This window comes from Trichomycterus rosablanca, chromosome 9 (genome assembly GCF_030014385.1).
Source record: "Trichomycterus rosablanca isolate fTriRos1 chromosome 9, fTriRos1.hap1, whole genome shotgun sequence".
Classification (NCBI taxonomy): domain Eukaryota; kingdom Metazoa; phylum Chordata; class Actinopteri; order Siluriformes; family Trichomycteridae; genus Trichomycterus; species Trichomycterus rosablanca.
In genome coordinates this window covers 8,505,196-8,520,005 of record NC_085996.1, presented here as the reverse complement: position 1 = coordinate 8,520,005, position 14,810 = coordinate 8,505,196, and the positions used below count along the sequence as shown (strand labels likewise).

General features: G+C 43.1%; 2 protein-coding genes across 4 annotated transcripts in view; one reads left to right on the top strand and one right to left on the bottom strand.

The window, feature by feature from the left end:
- The first annotated feature begins 252 nt into the window (after positions 1-252).
- Positions 253-7,904, top strand: LOC134319848 (endoribonuclease ZC3H12A-like). Its single transcript, XM_063001105.1, has 5 exons — positions 253-554; positions 3,219-3,355; positions 4,418-4,652; positions 5,369-5,475; positions 5,803-7,904. The coding sequence occupies exons 1-5, from the start codon at positions 253-255 to the stop codon at positions 6,606-6,608; spliced, it is 1,587 nt and encodes a 528-aa protein (XP_062857175.1). The 3' UTR covers positions 6,609-7,904.
- A 4,841-nt stretch (positions 7,905-12,745) lies between these two features.
- Positions 12,746-14,810, bottom strand: part of tab2 (TGF-beta activated kinase 1 (MAP3K7) binding protein 2) — a 40,821-nt gene continuing 38,756 nt past the window's right edge. For 2 of the 3 annotated variants that reach the window (XM_063001102.1, XM_063001103.1), the window contains exon 8: positions 12,746-13,121. In XM_063001102.1, the coding sequence (XP_062857172.1) occupies positions 12,994-13,121 (128 nt within the window). In that variant the 3' untranslated portion in view covers positions 12,746-12,993. Of the gene's footprint in view, positions 13,137-14,700; positions 14,809-14,810 lie in introns of all 3 variants that reach the window. The other variant, XM_063001104.1, reaches the window with a different exon arrangement.

The following is a 14,810-nucleotide window of genomic DNA, read 5'->3' as shown; positions in this document are numbered from 1 at the left end:
GAAAGCACCTAACACGAGTGTAACCTTTGTGTGTTTACCCAGAGAGAACCCGCCTCCATAGCATGAACGATTCACACATTTTTTCCACAAAGACTGGAAACTGTAAGACAGACTGAAGCCAGACTGAAGGATTCCCCATCGAGACAAAGATCAGGTCCTACCCACACAAACAGACGAGACCTTGTGGAAGCTTACGTAGGCTGAGAGAAGACACAGAGGAGACACAGAGGACTCGCTTACACATTTAAGGTCATGGAGCGTGAACAGAACAAGGTGAAGCGTTTTCTGAAGCTGGGCTACTCGCATTCAGACATCATGCGAGTCCTGCAGACACTTCAACATGACGCCCAGACCAACGACATACTGCAGGAGCTGATCAAAACCTGTCGCACAACCAGCGCTGTAACCAAAGTGACACCCGAGAGCAGCCCTGTGCTCGTCCCGAGAGGATGCGGGTCTTCTCTGCAACAAACACACTCGGATACGCAAACTGTCACACAGAGTTCCAGCGCCTTCAGACCCGTGGTTATAGACGGCAGCAACGTGGCTATAAGGTGAGTTGATCTATGTAAATATTTACATATACTGCTAGAGTTTGAAACATCTATATGGCCAAAAGTATTTGGACAACATAATTATTGAGTTCTAACTTTTTGAGTTCAGGTATTTCAACCTTACTCATTGCCAGCAGGTGAATAATATCAACCAACTGCATTATATTCTGTAGTTTTAGGAACAAGTTATTTGCTATTACAGCATGACTTCTCCCTGTGCACAAAGCAAGGCCCATAAAGACATGGTTTATTGATTGATTGAGATGGGTGGGTAGGTAGGTAGGTAGGTAGGTAGGTAGGTAGGTAGGTAGGTAAGTAGGTAGGTAGGTAGGTAGGTAGGTAGGTAGGTAGGTATGCAGGTAGCTTTATTAATCCCATAGGGAAAGTCAACTATAAAGTGTTTTGGAGTGAGGTTATTCAATGTCTGGCGTGACATTCAATGTGATGCTTACATACACGGTACAGTCTGCACCCAAGCTCATCTAAACTGGGCCTCCAACCAATCCAGAGTTATAAGTGCTCATAGTTAGCAAGCAAGGCAAAGATCAAACCCAAATCCCAAGCAGAGACCGATGTTACCTGCTGTGACACCCTCACACTCAGGCTTTGTCCACAAACTTTGTCTATTTGTTCCTGGTGAGAAAAGGGGTGTGGATAGAGCTGTACCTGTGCCAGGTGAAGGAAGTAATAGGATAAATTGCCTCCACATAAAACGAGTCACTATCGACTTTTATCCGTGATAAAAAAAGAAAGTTAAATACATAGTTTCCGTCTGTTCTATGTGAAGGATGAGACAGGGTGAAGTGTATTTACTTGTGCCAGGCACTTCATTAGGACTCTTCACTCAGAGAAAGCATGTGCTAGCCCTTATACTTTCACATTTGTAGATGTCATGTTATAGGAGACACTAAGCTAGCTAATAATAAAATCATGCCCAAGTTGCCAGTTCATATTTTACTCATTTATTCTGATTAAACACTTCATCCTGGTCATGGACATTGTGGTGCCCCTGTCCCTGAAAACAACAGGTCTAAAGCAGGAATGTACCCTGGACAGAGTACCACATGTACTCACCCACCCTCACCAGGGCTGCAACTCATCACAGATAGCGAGCGAGGCAAGGATCGGACCCAGGCCCCAAGCAGATCCGTACTATACCTGCTGAACCATCTTCCCACCCAGCATTTGTGCCCACAGTTTGAATCGCAGTTAAAATACACACATATATAATATATAGGACAGCTGAGTGAGGTGCACTTACGCCCATGTTAGCAGTTGTGCATGATGCATGGGGTGTTTTTTTGTTTCCAAAGCAGGTTGTTTTCAACCACAAGAAAAAAATCTCGATGGTGACGGTTCACGCTGTTTGTGTAGCACTTCCTGACATATGCACGGTGACTTCCTCACCAGTGAATGTATCATTTATCCAGCATGTCAGTTCCAGACTTATAGTTTTTCTCCATTTTTTGTTGATGTAGGAAAAGTGATCACATGATTTCTGGACATTGTTCGGAGGGGAAGACCCAGGGTTGGGCCACACAGGATTATACAGAATCATGTACAGGAAACAATCTCTGAAAAGGATTTGGCAACAAATCAGGTTACATAATTTTCACTAGGCGGGGTGGCACGGTGGCACAGTTGGTAGAGTAGGTGCTGCACTACTGGAGTAGTCCAGGTTTTCTCCCACCTCCTAAATACATGCAGAAGGTGGATTTTTAAATTAAGAAGAATTGGAATGAAACAGTGACCAAAGCCACCTTGTCTATCAAATGTTATTTGGAATAAATGAGCACAAATTCCCACAGATACACTTTTAAAGGGCATAATCCCAATTCTGATTTTCTTGGTTTCTTTTTTTTTAATGGTTTGGAAATGGGAACTCCAGAAAGCTAATGGTCATAGGGCTCATAGGGCAGTGATAGCTCAGTGGTTAATGTACTGGACTAGTAAACAGAAGGTTGCCGGTTCAAGCCCCACCACCACCAAGTTGCCACTGTTGGGTCCCTGAGCAAGGCCCTTAACCCTCAGTTGCTCATTGTGTAAGTCGCTTTGGATAAAAGCGTCTGCTAAATGCTGAAAATGTAAATGTAAAATGGTCATGTGTCCTTATACTTGTGGCCATGCAATGTATGCTGGTGATGCAAAAGTATGTAGACACCCATTCTAATGACTGAATTCACTTGTTTTTGCTTTATCTATTGCTAACAGATGTATAAAATGATATAAAGTAAATGATACACTTTTAACATTTTGTAACAGTTTGGGGAATTCCCTTTTTCTTTCAACGTGATTTCGCCCCTAAGCTCAAAGCAAGCCCTGTAAAGACAGGCGTGTCTAATAGTGTGCAAAAAATCCTTCTACACAGAGCCCTGGTATCAACCCAACCTAACACTTTTGCGATGAATTAGGCTTGGATTGTGAGACAGGTCTTCTCTTCCAACAACTGACTATTGAATAAATGGGCACAAATTCCCACACTTTGGACACACTCTAAAGTCTAATGGTTTTGTAATGGGACGTCCAACAAGCTCATGGTCAGGTGTCCCAATACTTTTGTCCATATAGTGTATCTTGTTCTAATTGGTTTTAAGTGGAAAACTGTAGATGCAACAGCTGGGTTGTATGATGAGTCTACATTTCAAGTTATACTTTGTTTTTCAGCCACGGCAATAAGGTGTTCTCATGCCGGGGGATTCAGCTGGCTGTACAGTGGCTTTGGGACAGAGGGATTCGTGACATCACAGTGTTTGTACCTCGGTGGAGGAAAGAGCAGTCCAGACCTGAGGCTCCCATCACAGGTAAGAGTTACGGTCTGGTTATGACTGATCTTGTGTAAATTAGCCTGTGTGTTTGATATCAATGGTTTCACACCCTGGACAGGATGCCAATCCATCGAGGGGCATCAACCCCACTCAGAAATAGCCAGTCAATTCTGCACGTAGGCGCCTGACAGGTTGATAGCACTGCTGGGAATTCGAACCTCGGATTCTAGGGTTCAACAGAGCAGAAATTACTGGTCTCAAGTTCCATTGGTGAATATAAGTAGGCTAACTACTAACTTTAAAATACATTAAAGTTTTGAAGCACCCGGGTGCCACAGCAGTCTAACACACTACCCCACCACAGCTCTCGAGTTCAAATCTCAGCACAGGTATGGGCTGATCTGGCACCTACATAGGCATGATTGGCTGTGTCTGAGGGTGGATGGGCTGAAGGGATTCCTCATTACTGCTTAAATCACCTCTCTGCTGGCTGGTCAGGGGCGGCTGCACAGAGACTGTGAATAACGGACAGCAGTACGTGACTCTCTATATGTGATTCTGATCCCTGTGTGAACCCGTCTCAGGCAGGAGAAAAGAAGCGATTGGCTACTACACATGTTTTGGAGGGGGCGTGTTAGGTACGGCCCTTCTTGGCCAGGGTCGGGGTCTGCAGCAGTGAGGAGTGACAGATCTGGGTAATTGGGTACAATGAAGGCACATTTGAAGAAATATAATAACAATAAATAATAAGATATGTTGGTTTTCAGTTTGTAAAATATAATATCACTTTTACTTCATTGTTTCAATGCTGAACTATTTCACTCCTTGTCAAACTTGCTGAGCTTGTCTTGCTTTGAAGCTTTCAATCCCAGTTGACGTTCTTCGTGATTTTCTTTGTCTGATGGTATTTGAAGGTTTTGATTGGGTTCAGCGGTGGTGGGTTTGCATAATAGTCTACTGCAACTGAGCACCACGTAAATAATCTATACATCCAAGTATACATACACACCTATAAAAGAGCTTTAAATAATTCAGTCACATGACCAACTTTTGACCTAATGAACATGACTCATTAATAGATGATCTTTGTATTTTCAGACCAGCACATCCTGGATGAGCTGGAGCGCAGGAACATCTTGGTGTACACACCTTCACGCTGCGTCAACGGTAAACGCGTGGTGTGTTACGATGACCGATACATCGTGAAGTTGGCCTACGACTCGGATGGCATCATCGTATCTAACGATAACTACCGGGACCTGCAGCTGGAAAAGCCACAGTGGAAGAAGTTCATTGAGGAGAGGCTGCTGATGTACACGTTTGCCAATGACATGTAAGTACGACTGCTAAGGGTGCATGAGATGCTTCAGGGAGGAGTGGAGAGTAAAACTAGTAAACATGGGCATGTTTACTGCCTGAACAGAAAGACAAGTCGAGATGATGGACAGAACGGTCCAACCTACACTGTAAACATGTTGACTGACAAATATGAAAGACGTATTAAAGGTTCTTTCCTTCCATCACGATTAAAAAACTATTCACTCTCTAAGAAGGCTTGTCATGAGATTTTGTACTGTGTCTGTCTGGCTTTGTTGGCTTATAAAACAAGCCGATTAATCTGTTTTTAGCTCAGTCTGCCAGAAAAAAAACTGCAATAGTATGGCCCTATAGTGTAACTTACAGCTTTATGGTCCTAGGTTTGAACTAAAGCCAGGGTGTTTCTCCAGAACACCTGGATGGATGGATGTGTGGATGGATGGATGGATGGATGGATGGATGGTTGGTTGGTTGGATGGACAGATGGTTGGATGGACAGATGGATGGGGTATTGATCCTGAGGTTAAATTTAAACTACCCTGCTCTAAATTATCACTAGCTATAAATGACTGTAAGTCTGATGACCTTTGATGGAACTGGCATCCAGTCCTGCCCTGTGCCCAGCAAAGCTCAGACTGCCTTGCTTTGTTTCTTAAGTAAAAAGCAACTGTAATAATAGTGCTACAGTTCCTTAAGAGTGTGTGTTTTGATTTTTTGATTTTTTGATTAAAGATTCATGCCACCAGACGATCCACTTGGACGAAATGGACCAACAATCGAAAACTTCCTGAGGAAGAGGCCCATCATCTCAGAGAACAAGCAGCAACACTGTCCATACGGTAAGTCTACAACAGAAACCTTCATTAAAGCTGTAGTACAGAGTCGAAATTAAAAGTTTACATACACTTGTAAGAAACGTGCGTTCTGTTTGAGTCTTGGGATTACAATAATTTCTGAAGCTGTTCTTGTTCAGTGACTGAATGACCAGTCAAAAGTCTGGATACAAACGCTCAGGTGGCAATTACGACCAAAACAGAAATTATGCAGTTTTAAAAAACTAGCTTCTTTTAAACAAGTGCATGTCTGAATTGTGGTTTTATCTTGATTCCACATACACTGTGTGGTGAAGTTCAGCTCAAACTGACGTTCTTTATCATTTTCAACAGGAAAGAAGTGCACGTACGGTGTGAAGTGTAAATTTTATCACCCCGAGCGCTCAAACCAACCACAGCTCTCGGTGGCTGATGAACTGAGAGCGAAGAGCCAGCCATGCATTAAAACTGAAGACTTTCCTCCATTACACGAGATAAACGGACACACACATCATAAAACGCTTCCTGCGACGCCGCACGATGAGCTAACCCGAGCTCTGTCCAGCCTCGACCTGTACTCCGCCCCTACTGACACATACAGTCCAGCTTATTTGCAGAGGTCCCTTCCTGCTTTATGCAAGAGCATCAAGAGTGACCTGGCGTACGGTTCTCTAGAAGGCTCCATGTCCCGCCTGTATCTCAGTGACTCTGCACTTCCAACCTCACTGGCCTATAGCAGCGGGTGCATGGCTGGAAGTAGCAGCGATTATTTTTTATCACCTGGATGTTTGGAGCACAGACGAGCACACAGTCCTGACATACCCTCACGCTGCTACAGCCCCGGACTGCACTACCCTCAGTCGCATTACCAGAACCGTGGATATAACAAGCAAACTACACCATTCAGTAATGAGCCTCTGCTTTACTCTTCTTCAACCCAGCATCCACAGTACAGAATACCAGATATCTGGGGACAGGGACAGATCATAGACAGCGATGTGGACAATCTGACTGAAAGACGGAGAGACGTCAGGTCACAACTGAGCACAATCTTTCCTCAGAGCATCGTGGACCAGGTTATGAGTTTATACCCACACATACTGGACACCACTAAGCTGGTCATGCTAATCCAGAAGTACAGAAACAGTCCCTTGCTTTGATTCACACAAGCTGGCAATCAAAGTGAAATGCAAAATTCCAAACTAGCGCCAACATGTCTCGTTAGTCAACAACCTGGTGATATTAATGTTAAGCGGTTCAGAAGTCTGAGGCTTGTCTTAACACGTCTGATCCAGGAAGTTGGCAAGTTCAGAATCTACAAGCAGTGGTTTAATGCCAAAAGAAATAAATAATGTAGCATTTTAGTTTCTTAGCTTTATAGGAATTTGGACAGAGGAAAGAATACACTATCTGGCCAAAAGAGTGTGGATACCCACATAATGTGGGTATGTAAGGTGTATTTAATTAAGCAAATTGTAGCAAATTATAGCCAACTTTAGGCAACAGTTTAGCAGAGGCCTGTTTGTGTTGCACTGTGATACCATTTTATGGTATGAGGTCCATAAAAACATGTCAAATAAATTCCATGGTTTTGGAATGGGATCTTCAACAAGCTTAGTTAGGTGTCTGCATACTTTTGGCCATGTAGTCTATTAAGACAGTCACTAGAGTTTCTCTACTAATATAAATACAAAGCTTAAGCATTCTGGTCTTTTTGTGGTTTGTTTGTGATGCAACTACTGCTTTAGTATGTTTGTTAAGAGGCACATTGTGCACATTGTGTAAAACGAGTTCATGTACCAGTGTAGGAATCTCACATACTCGGAATGTACAGACTACATGAATGTATTTGCTTAGATTGCAAAGTTTTCAGATTTGTATTGTTTATTCTTTATTCCTTGTGAGCCTGAATGTGAACGCTGATTTAACTGAGAGGAAATGAAGACTGATGATCTCCATAAGATTAAATCTCTTAAAGCTGAATAAAGCTTTCTGTCTTTGCACAATAGGAACATTTTCAGTAAGTCATCAGTGACAGTGACTGCCTGTGTTTGATTTTAAAATCTTAAAATGACACTCAGGTGACCGTCAGGTCGATGTGGTTAAGCTAAAACAGCTAAATCTTTTGTTTGTCCTGGCAATGTGTTTTGTACTTTATATTAAAATATTTATGTATGTTTTGCCAAGGTGTGTGTAATTTTGTTGTTAAAAAGATACTGAGGGCGCTCGGATGTGCTTGTGTGGCCCAGCTGTCTGACTCATGGGACACAGTGTGGCTCTCTATACACGATATGTGGGAACCCAACACTGATGGGTGACCAGAAGCGGCCGCAGATGGACAGTGTCAGAGGGGGCGTTTGGTGATCCGGCTCTCCTTGATCAGATCAGTGGAAAGGACTAGATTTTCTTGAGAGAGAAAATCCAAAAAAGTAATAAAAATAATATGAATTATAAGAAAAAAGAAACAAAAAAGCAGAATAAACTAATTAAAAAATACATATTTAATATATTTGTGGAATCATTTATTTATTATAAGTCTATTTGTAATGCCTGGGAACAAACTGTATCGGTATATTGAGCAAGAGCAGAAATATGATTATTCATGAATATTTGGAGACACTTTTGATGATTTGCTATTAAATCTCCTTCGGTTGCTTTTCTTTCTGGGGTGGGGGGAGGGGGGTACTCAATTCCCCCGTGCACTCTGGCGACCTCTGCTGGTTACACTACACCCTTGAGGTGGCCAACACATGACTAGACATGGGCCACACATTTCCAGACAATACAACCAGTGGTGCAAACACAGTCGTCCTAAAACTTTTTTGAACACTTTTTTTTTTTATTACAAAAGTTTTGGTCTTTGCAAAAGAAAGATGATGGAAAAAAGAAGTGAAGTAATAATTGTACCATGTGTACCAGATGATTTTCAGTCCAGCTGAAGAACCACATATTCACTGTATCAGCAGAAAAGCCAGACTGGATTTGCAAACAATCTTAAATATAAGGCCAAAAGTATGTGGACGCCTTTACTAATCATGAAGTTATTATGAAGACACACACACAACTCACACAACACACACAACACACACACGTCTTTGATAATGTCTGTCCTCAGTCTTTCATTTTTAAAATAAAAAGGCAGAAATACTTTGGTCAGGAAGCCAATCCATCGCAGGGCTTCAGCCTTTCCCCCTCAGACATAACCAGTCATGTCTGTGACACCCGGCTGGCTGACAGTACCACTGTGATTCGCACCCGGAGCTCAGCAGTGGTGAACTGGCATAAAAGACAGAATATGTTCCCATCCAGTCACAGAAAAACTTACAAGTAAACACACATTTAAACACATATTTAAAAACTTTTTTAAAAGTTTAGCTGCTTCTGTATATATTTTATGGGCCACCACAGCAGATCATTCTGGTCCTCATATCCCATAGCACAGTTTTTACTCTTTCTGATGCAACCCTTCTTATTTAATTCGAGCTTGGGACCAGCACTAAGAGCACCTGACATATGCACTTCGCAATGGCTACACTATTCGGCCTCCCCCATCTCTACTCTTCCTCAGACACGCAATCATGTCTGTGTAGATGCCTGACGGGCTGATAGCACTGCTAGGATTTGAACCACAGCCCTCAGCGGTAGAGAGCTAGCATAATTTTACCACCCATTTCATTAAGAGGGAAAAAGCACCCACGCACAGCAACAAAAACTTCCTGTACAGCGCAATGACGACATCTAGTGGGGAGGAACATGCTTCTATTTCAGCTTCAGAGCTAAATTAATACATGAACAAGCAAACCAAGAGCAAATCATCATATTTTTTGTTTATTTTTACAAATAACTTATCTGTTACAAAGACAGTTTTCCCCGCAAAAATTAAAAACCACTTTAGATATCCAAATTCATTTTGCTTTTCGCATCCCCATGATTTAAATCTATAAAAACTGATGACAGCTTTGACTTGAGTCGTGTGAGTTACAGTTTTGTTGGGTTCCTGAAATACAAGTGCTTCAGACACCTATACTACACTAACAAAGACTTTTCTCTTGAAGGGGTGATTTCAAACCCAGTTAAAGCCTCATCCTGGATTAATCATGTTTTTTCTGTAGATTTTTGTGGGAATACTTGGTGTGGGATGTTTTCAATACTGTGCATATTATTTATATATATTTTTTTCTGCCGTTTCCCTCCCAATAGTGTCACTGAATTCCTCTGCCTGCAGACCCTTCCTCTGATCACACACAGAGTCACACACAGATCAATCACTCAGGCTCGTCGACCAGTCGACGTCGCAATTGCAGCAGAAATGAAGAACCCAGTCGACCTTCAACCCTCAGGCATCAGGCACGGCCAATTATGCCTGTTGGATGTGCAGCCAAATTGACAACCGCAAATACAGTCAATTAAAAAATGCATTATAATTTTCAATTGTGACCCCTGGTGCAATTTGATAAAAATGATGTGATGTCAGGATGTTTTGTTACTAACAGAGCAGACTGATTTTTCACAACATAATCATTACATTTGACTTTAATCCAGGACGAGACGTAACACGGGGCAGATGTACTGTCAATTTAGTCTAAAATCAAGTCAACTCTCATTGCATAGATGATCAATCTTGTAGAACTTGAATAAGGCCAATCGTGAGGCAGCACAGTGAGATTAAAGTAACACTTCACGTCTTATTTTATATCTTTTAAAATAAGGTAAAATTAATAAAGCTAATAAACATTTAAAACATTAAGGCCTTGTGGGACGGATGTAGTTCATCTACAAAAGAACAAAATAAAAATCAAACGAGGCACTGTCCGCTTTAAAGGCAGGGTATCTCCTGTGACTGGCTGGCTGAAGGCACATGTCGATTGCTTTGGCTTGCACAGGAAGATTCCTGAACTTTGGTGATTGTTAAGAGTCTCTGAGAAACCCTTGTGAGTACTTAACAGCTTTTGTAGGGCACAGAGACCAAAACTGCACGTCCCAGAAGTCTTTACTTGTAATCCACACCGTCACATGGATGGATAAAATGATTCAGATCTGTTCCTCCTTTGGCGCAGAACAAAATATGAAATGTAACTTCCAGTTGTCAGAGAAGATGGCAGATCACAGTCTGTTCGAGGACTGCACAGAACTCATGGAGACTTTGGACCTTTCCAAGGTTCGTCCATCTTTTTGTGACTTTTGATGCATCTGCAGGCCGTACTCCGAGGGAAAAAAACAGACACGCTCGCAAAAGTGGAGCATGCCGCAAGTCTTGCAAGGCGATCCGTACTCATTTGTTTCAGAGAGGAAAAAAAACGACAAAAACAAACACACCCGACAAATAAAAGTAAATGAAAGTCTATGAAGCTCTAATTACAGAAAATACATGAGCGCTAAAAAGAGAGAAAACTGAATTTAAAAGCTCCTTCTACCACTATGTACAGTAAAGGCGAGGCTGGGCGGGGCCTTTGATGTAAACTGTACATCTAAAGCATGCACTTTCAGTTTGGGTCAGTTCGTCCACTTTGGTTTTCAGGGAACAAAAAAAGGAGACTCCGGTGAAACAGAAGAAGCTCAGACTGGGCAGAAAATTCCAACAATCTCTCCCATCATCATTTGGAAAACGTAAAAGAGTCAGGTAGAGGAAGTAGTCCATTAGGTATTCCCTTCAGGAGGCTCTTGATGGTAGTTCTTATCCATACTGCACAGTGGCGTGTGTGTGTGTCTGTTTGTTTTGCAATCATGCACTTGCACCTTGGTAATACTGTTTCAGGCTAAATTGTGATTCATGAAGGAAGCAGCTGGGGGAAAATCCACAGTTGCAAGAAAAAAAAAAGTTTGTGAACCCTTTAGAATGATCAGGATTAATAAGACGAATGCAAAACCACCAATTCTTTTCTGTAATAAGCATGAAATTTAACAGAGAAGGATGAAAAAGGATCTGAATCTCTTCTCCAAACGTCAGGGGCTTTAATTCTAAAAGTTTATCAGTTGCATTTTAACAACCAGCATTTGATATCTGCATGTTTGTTTGTTTATTACGATTTTAATGTCATGTTTTACAGTTTGGTTACATTCATGACAGGAACGGTAGTTACTCGTTACACAAGGTTCATCAGGTCACAAGTTTATCATCAAACACAGTCATGGACAATTTCGTATCTCCAATTCACCTCACTTGCATGTCTTTGGACTGTGGGAGGAAACCGGAGCACCCGGAGGAAACCCACACAGACACGGGGAGAACATGCAAACTCCACAAAGAAAGGACCCGGACCGCCCCACCTGGGCATCAAACCCAGGACCTTTTTGCTGTGAGGCGACAGTGCTACCTGATATCTGCATGTAGAGCCAGTGTTTGAGCACATGCACCATACGGCATGTGTATTACAACACATTCTATCGACTTCCATATGGCTGCCATCAGATGCCTGATCCCCTCTCAGGGCAGCACAAACTGATTTTATTTATTTTTTTATTTATTAGAATTTTAACATCATGTTTTACATTCATGACAGACACGATAATTACACAAGATTCATCAATTCACAAGGATATATCGAACACAGTTATGGACAATTTTCTATCTCTAATTCCGCTCACTTGCATGTCTTTGGACTGTGGGAGGAAACCCACGCAGACACGGGGAGAACATGCAAACTCCACACAGAAATGACCCGGATTGCTCCACCTGGGAATCAACCTCAGGACCTTCTTGCTGTGAGGAGACAGTGCTACCCACCGACCCACCGTCCCACCTACACAAACTGATTTAAAGCCAAATAAGAAAACTATCCGACCAAATATCTTGTCGCAAGTTTGAACCCTTTTTTTTTTTTTTTAACAGGTGCTGTGAGCTGGTTGGTCATACCCTCTAAGTGGGAGTGACGGCTTTTATGTCTTTCCTATGAATCATGCATCTGTAAGCTAACATGCACAGACAGGAGCAGTTAACACATCTACAGATTTGCATCTGGTATGTCTTATTAAGTCACCAAAGTACCAACTTGAAGAGGTGACGGCTGGCTTCATGTGCCTCATACAAAGCTTATCACTTCAGCTTGGATTCAAAAGGCAAAAAAGATGCTGTGGCAGGACCAAAAGATACATTTTCAATGCAGGAAATACCAGCCATTTAGGCTGCTAAATGAGGTTTCACCAAATGGTTCAAATACATTTTCAGCTCACGATGAAAACGAAATTTAAAAGTACAACTGTTTGTGTTGTTAGCTTAGGCAGTATTTCATTTTACTGTAATTGATGTAATTGAGTAATTGATGCAGAAATCCTGGTTATTCCAAGGGTTCAACTTTTTTGAAAGCTTAGATTAAACACTCACACTCGGGACATACAATGAAATGGACAAAAACCTGTAAACATTATCCAGTCATTAGTGGGAGGCACCACACACACCCAAAGGCAGGAAAGAAACAAGGCTGACACACGTGCACACACACACACACACAGTGTTAGCATCCATAGCTCTGTAATCAAGACAATAGCCTAGCTTGTGTGTGTGGGTGTGTGGGTGTGTGTGTTTGTGTGTCGGGGGGTATGTGAGGCTCAGACGTGTCGTGGGAATTCACACTGTTCACAGCGGATAAGGGCAGGATGGTTGAGAAAGGTGCAGGCAGTACAACCCCACTGAACACCATCATCATCCTCCGGCGCTATGATCTTAATGCTCGAATCTGAGGGAGAGAGAGAGGGAGACAGACAGTGAGAGAGGGAGATACAGACAGTGAGAGAGGGAGATACAGACAGTGAGAGAGGGAGACAGACAGTGAGAGAGGGAGATATAGACAGTGAGAGAGGGAGACAGACAGTGAGAGAGGGAGATACAGACAGTGAGAGAGGGAGATACAGACAGTGAGAGAGGGAGACAGACAGTGAGAGAGGGAGATATAGACAGTGAGAGAGGGAGACAGACAGTGAGAGAGGGAGATACAGACAGTGAGAGAGGGAGACAGACAGTGAGAGAGGGAGATACAGACAGTGAGAGAGGGAGATACAGACAGTGAGAGAGGGAGATACAGACAGTGAGAGAGGGAGACAGACAGTGAGAGAGGGAGATACAGACAGTGAGAGAGGGAGACAGACAGTGAGAGAGGGAGATACAGACAGTGAGAGAGGGAGATACAGACAGTGAGAGAGGGAGATACAGACAGTGAGAGAGGGAGATACAGTGAGAGAGAGAGATATAGACAGTGAGAGAGGGAGACAGACAGTGAGAGAGGGAGATACAGACAGTGAGAGAGGGAGATACAGACAGTGAGAGAGGGAGATATAGACAGTGAGAGAGGGAGACAGACAGTGAGAGAGGGAGATACAGACAGTGAGAGAGGGAGATACAGACAGTGAGAGAGGGAGACAGACAGTGAGAGAGGGAGACAGACAGTGAGAGAGGGAGATACAGACAGTGAGAGAGGGAGATACAGTGAGAGAGAGAGATATAGACAGTGAGAGAGGGAGACAGACAGTGAGAGAGGGAGATACAGACAGTGAGAGAGGGAGATACAGACAGTGAGAGAGGGAGATACAGTGAGAGAGAGAGATATAGACAGTGAGAGAGGGAGACAGACAGTGAGAGAGGGAGATACAGACAGTGAGAGAGGGAGATACAGACAGTGAGAGAGAGAGAGATATAGACAGTGAGAGAGGGAGACAGACAGTGAGAGAGGGAGACAGACAGTGAGAGAGGGAGATACAGACAGTGAGAGAGGGAGATATAGACAGTGAGAGAGGGAGATATAGACAGTGAGAGAGGGAGATACAGACAGTGAGAGAGGGAGACAGAGTGAGAGAGGGAGACAGACAGTGAGAGAGGGAGATACAGACAGTGAGAGAGGGAGATATAGACAGTGAGAGAGGGAGATACAGACAGTGAGAGAGGGAGATACAGACAGTGAGAGAGGGAGACAGAGTGAGAGAGGGAGACAGAGTGAGAGAGGGAGATACAGACAGTGAGAGAGGGAGATACAGACAGTGAGAGAGGGAGATACAGACAGTGAGAGAGGGAGATACAGACAGTGAGAGAGGAGAGAGGGAGATACAGACAGTGAGAGAGGGAGACAGACAGTATGAGAGGGTAATACAGACAGTGAGAGAGGGAGATACAGACAGTCAGAGAATGAGATACAGACTGAGAGAGATAATTATGACTTTAAAAAGAGAGAGAAATGATGATAAAGAAAGATGAAGAGATGCATCAAAAAGCAGCAAACATGGCAAGTGCATGTGACCCACCCACTGGAGCAGAAAGACAGGGAGGAGGAGGAGGTGGAGGAGGAACAGGAGGAAGAGAGGGGTCTCTTTTCAGTTTGGAGCTGACGTTTATTCTGCGCCCTCTCCTGTCCAAAGATCCCCAGTGATCCGACCCT

Excerpts from the sequence above, each read along its gene's own strand:
- LOC134319848 (XM_063001105.1), top strand. The coding sequence starts at position 253 with ATGGAGCGTGAACAGAACAAGGTGAAGCGTTTTCTGAAGCTGGGCTAC. Across the intron at positions 555-3,218 it reads GGCAGCAACGTGGCTATAAG|CCACGGCAATAAGGTGTTCT; the intron begins GTGAGTTGATCT and ends TTTGTTTTTCAG. Across the intron at positions 4,653-5,368 it reads TACACGTTTGCCAATGACAT|ATTCATGCCACCAGACGATC; the intron begins GTAAGTACGACT and ends TTTTGATTAAAG.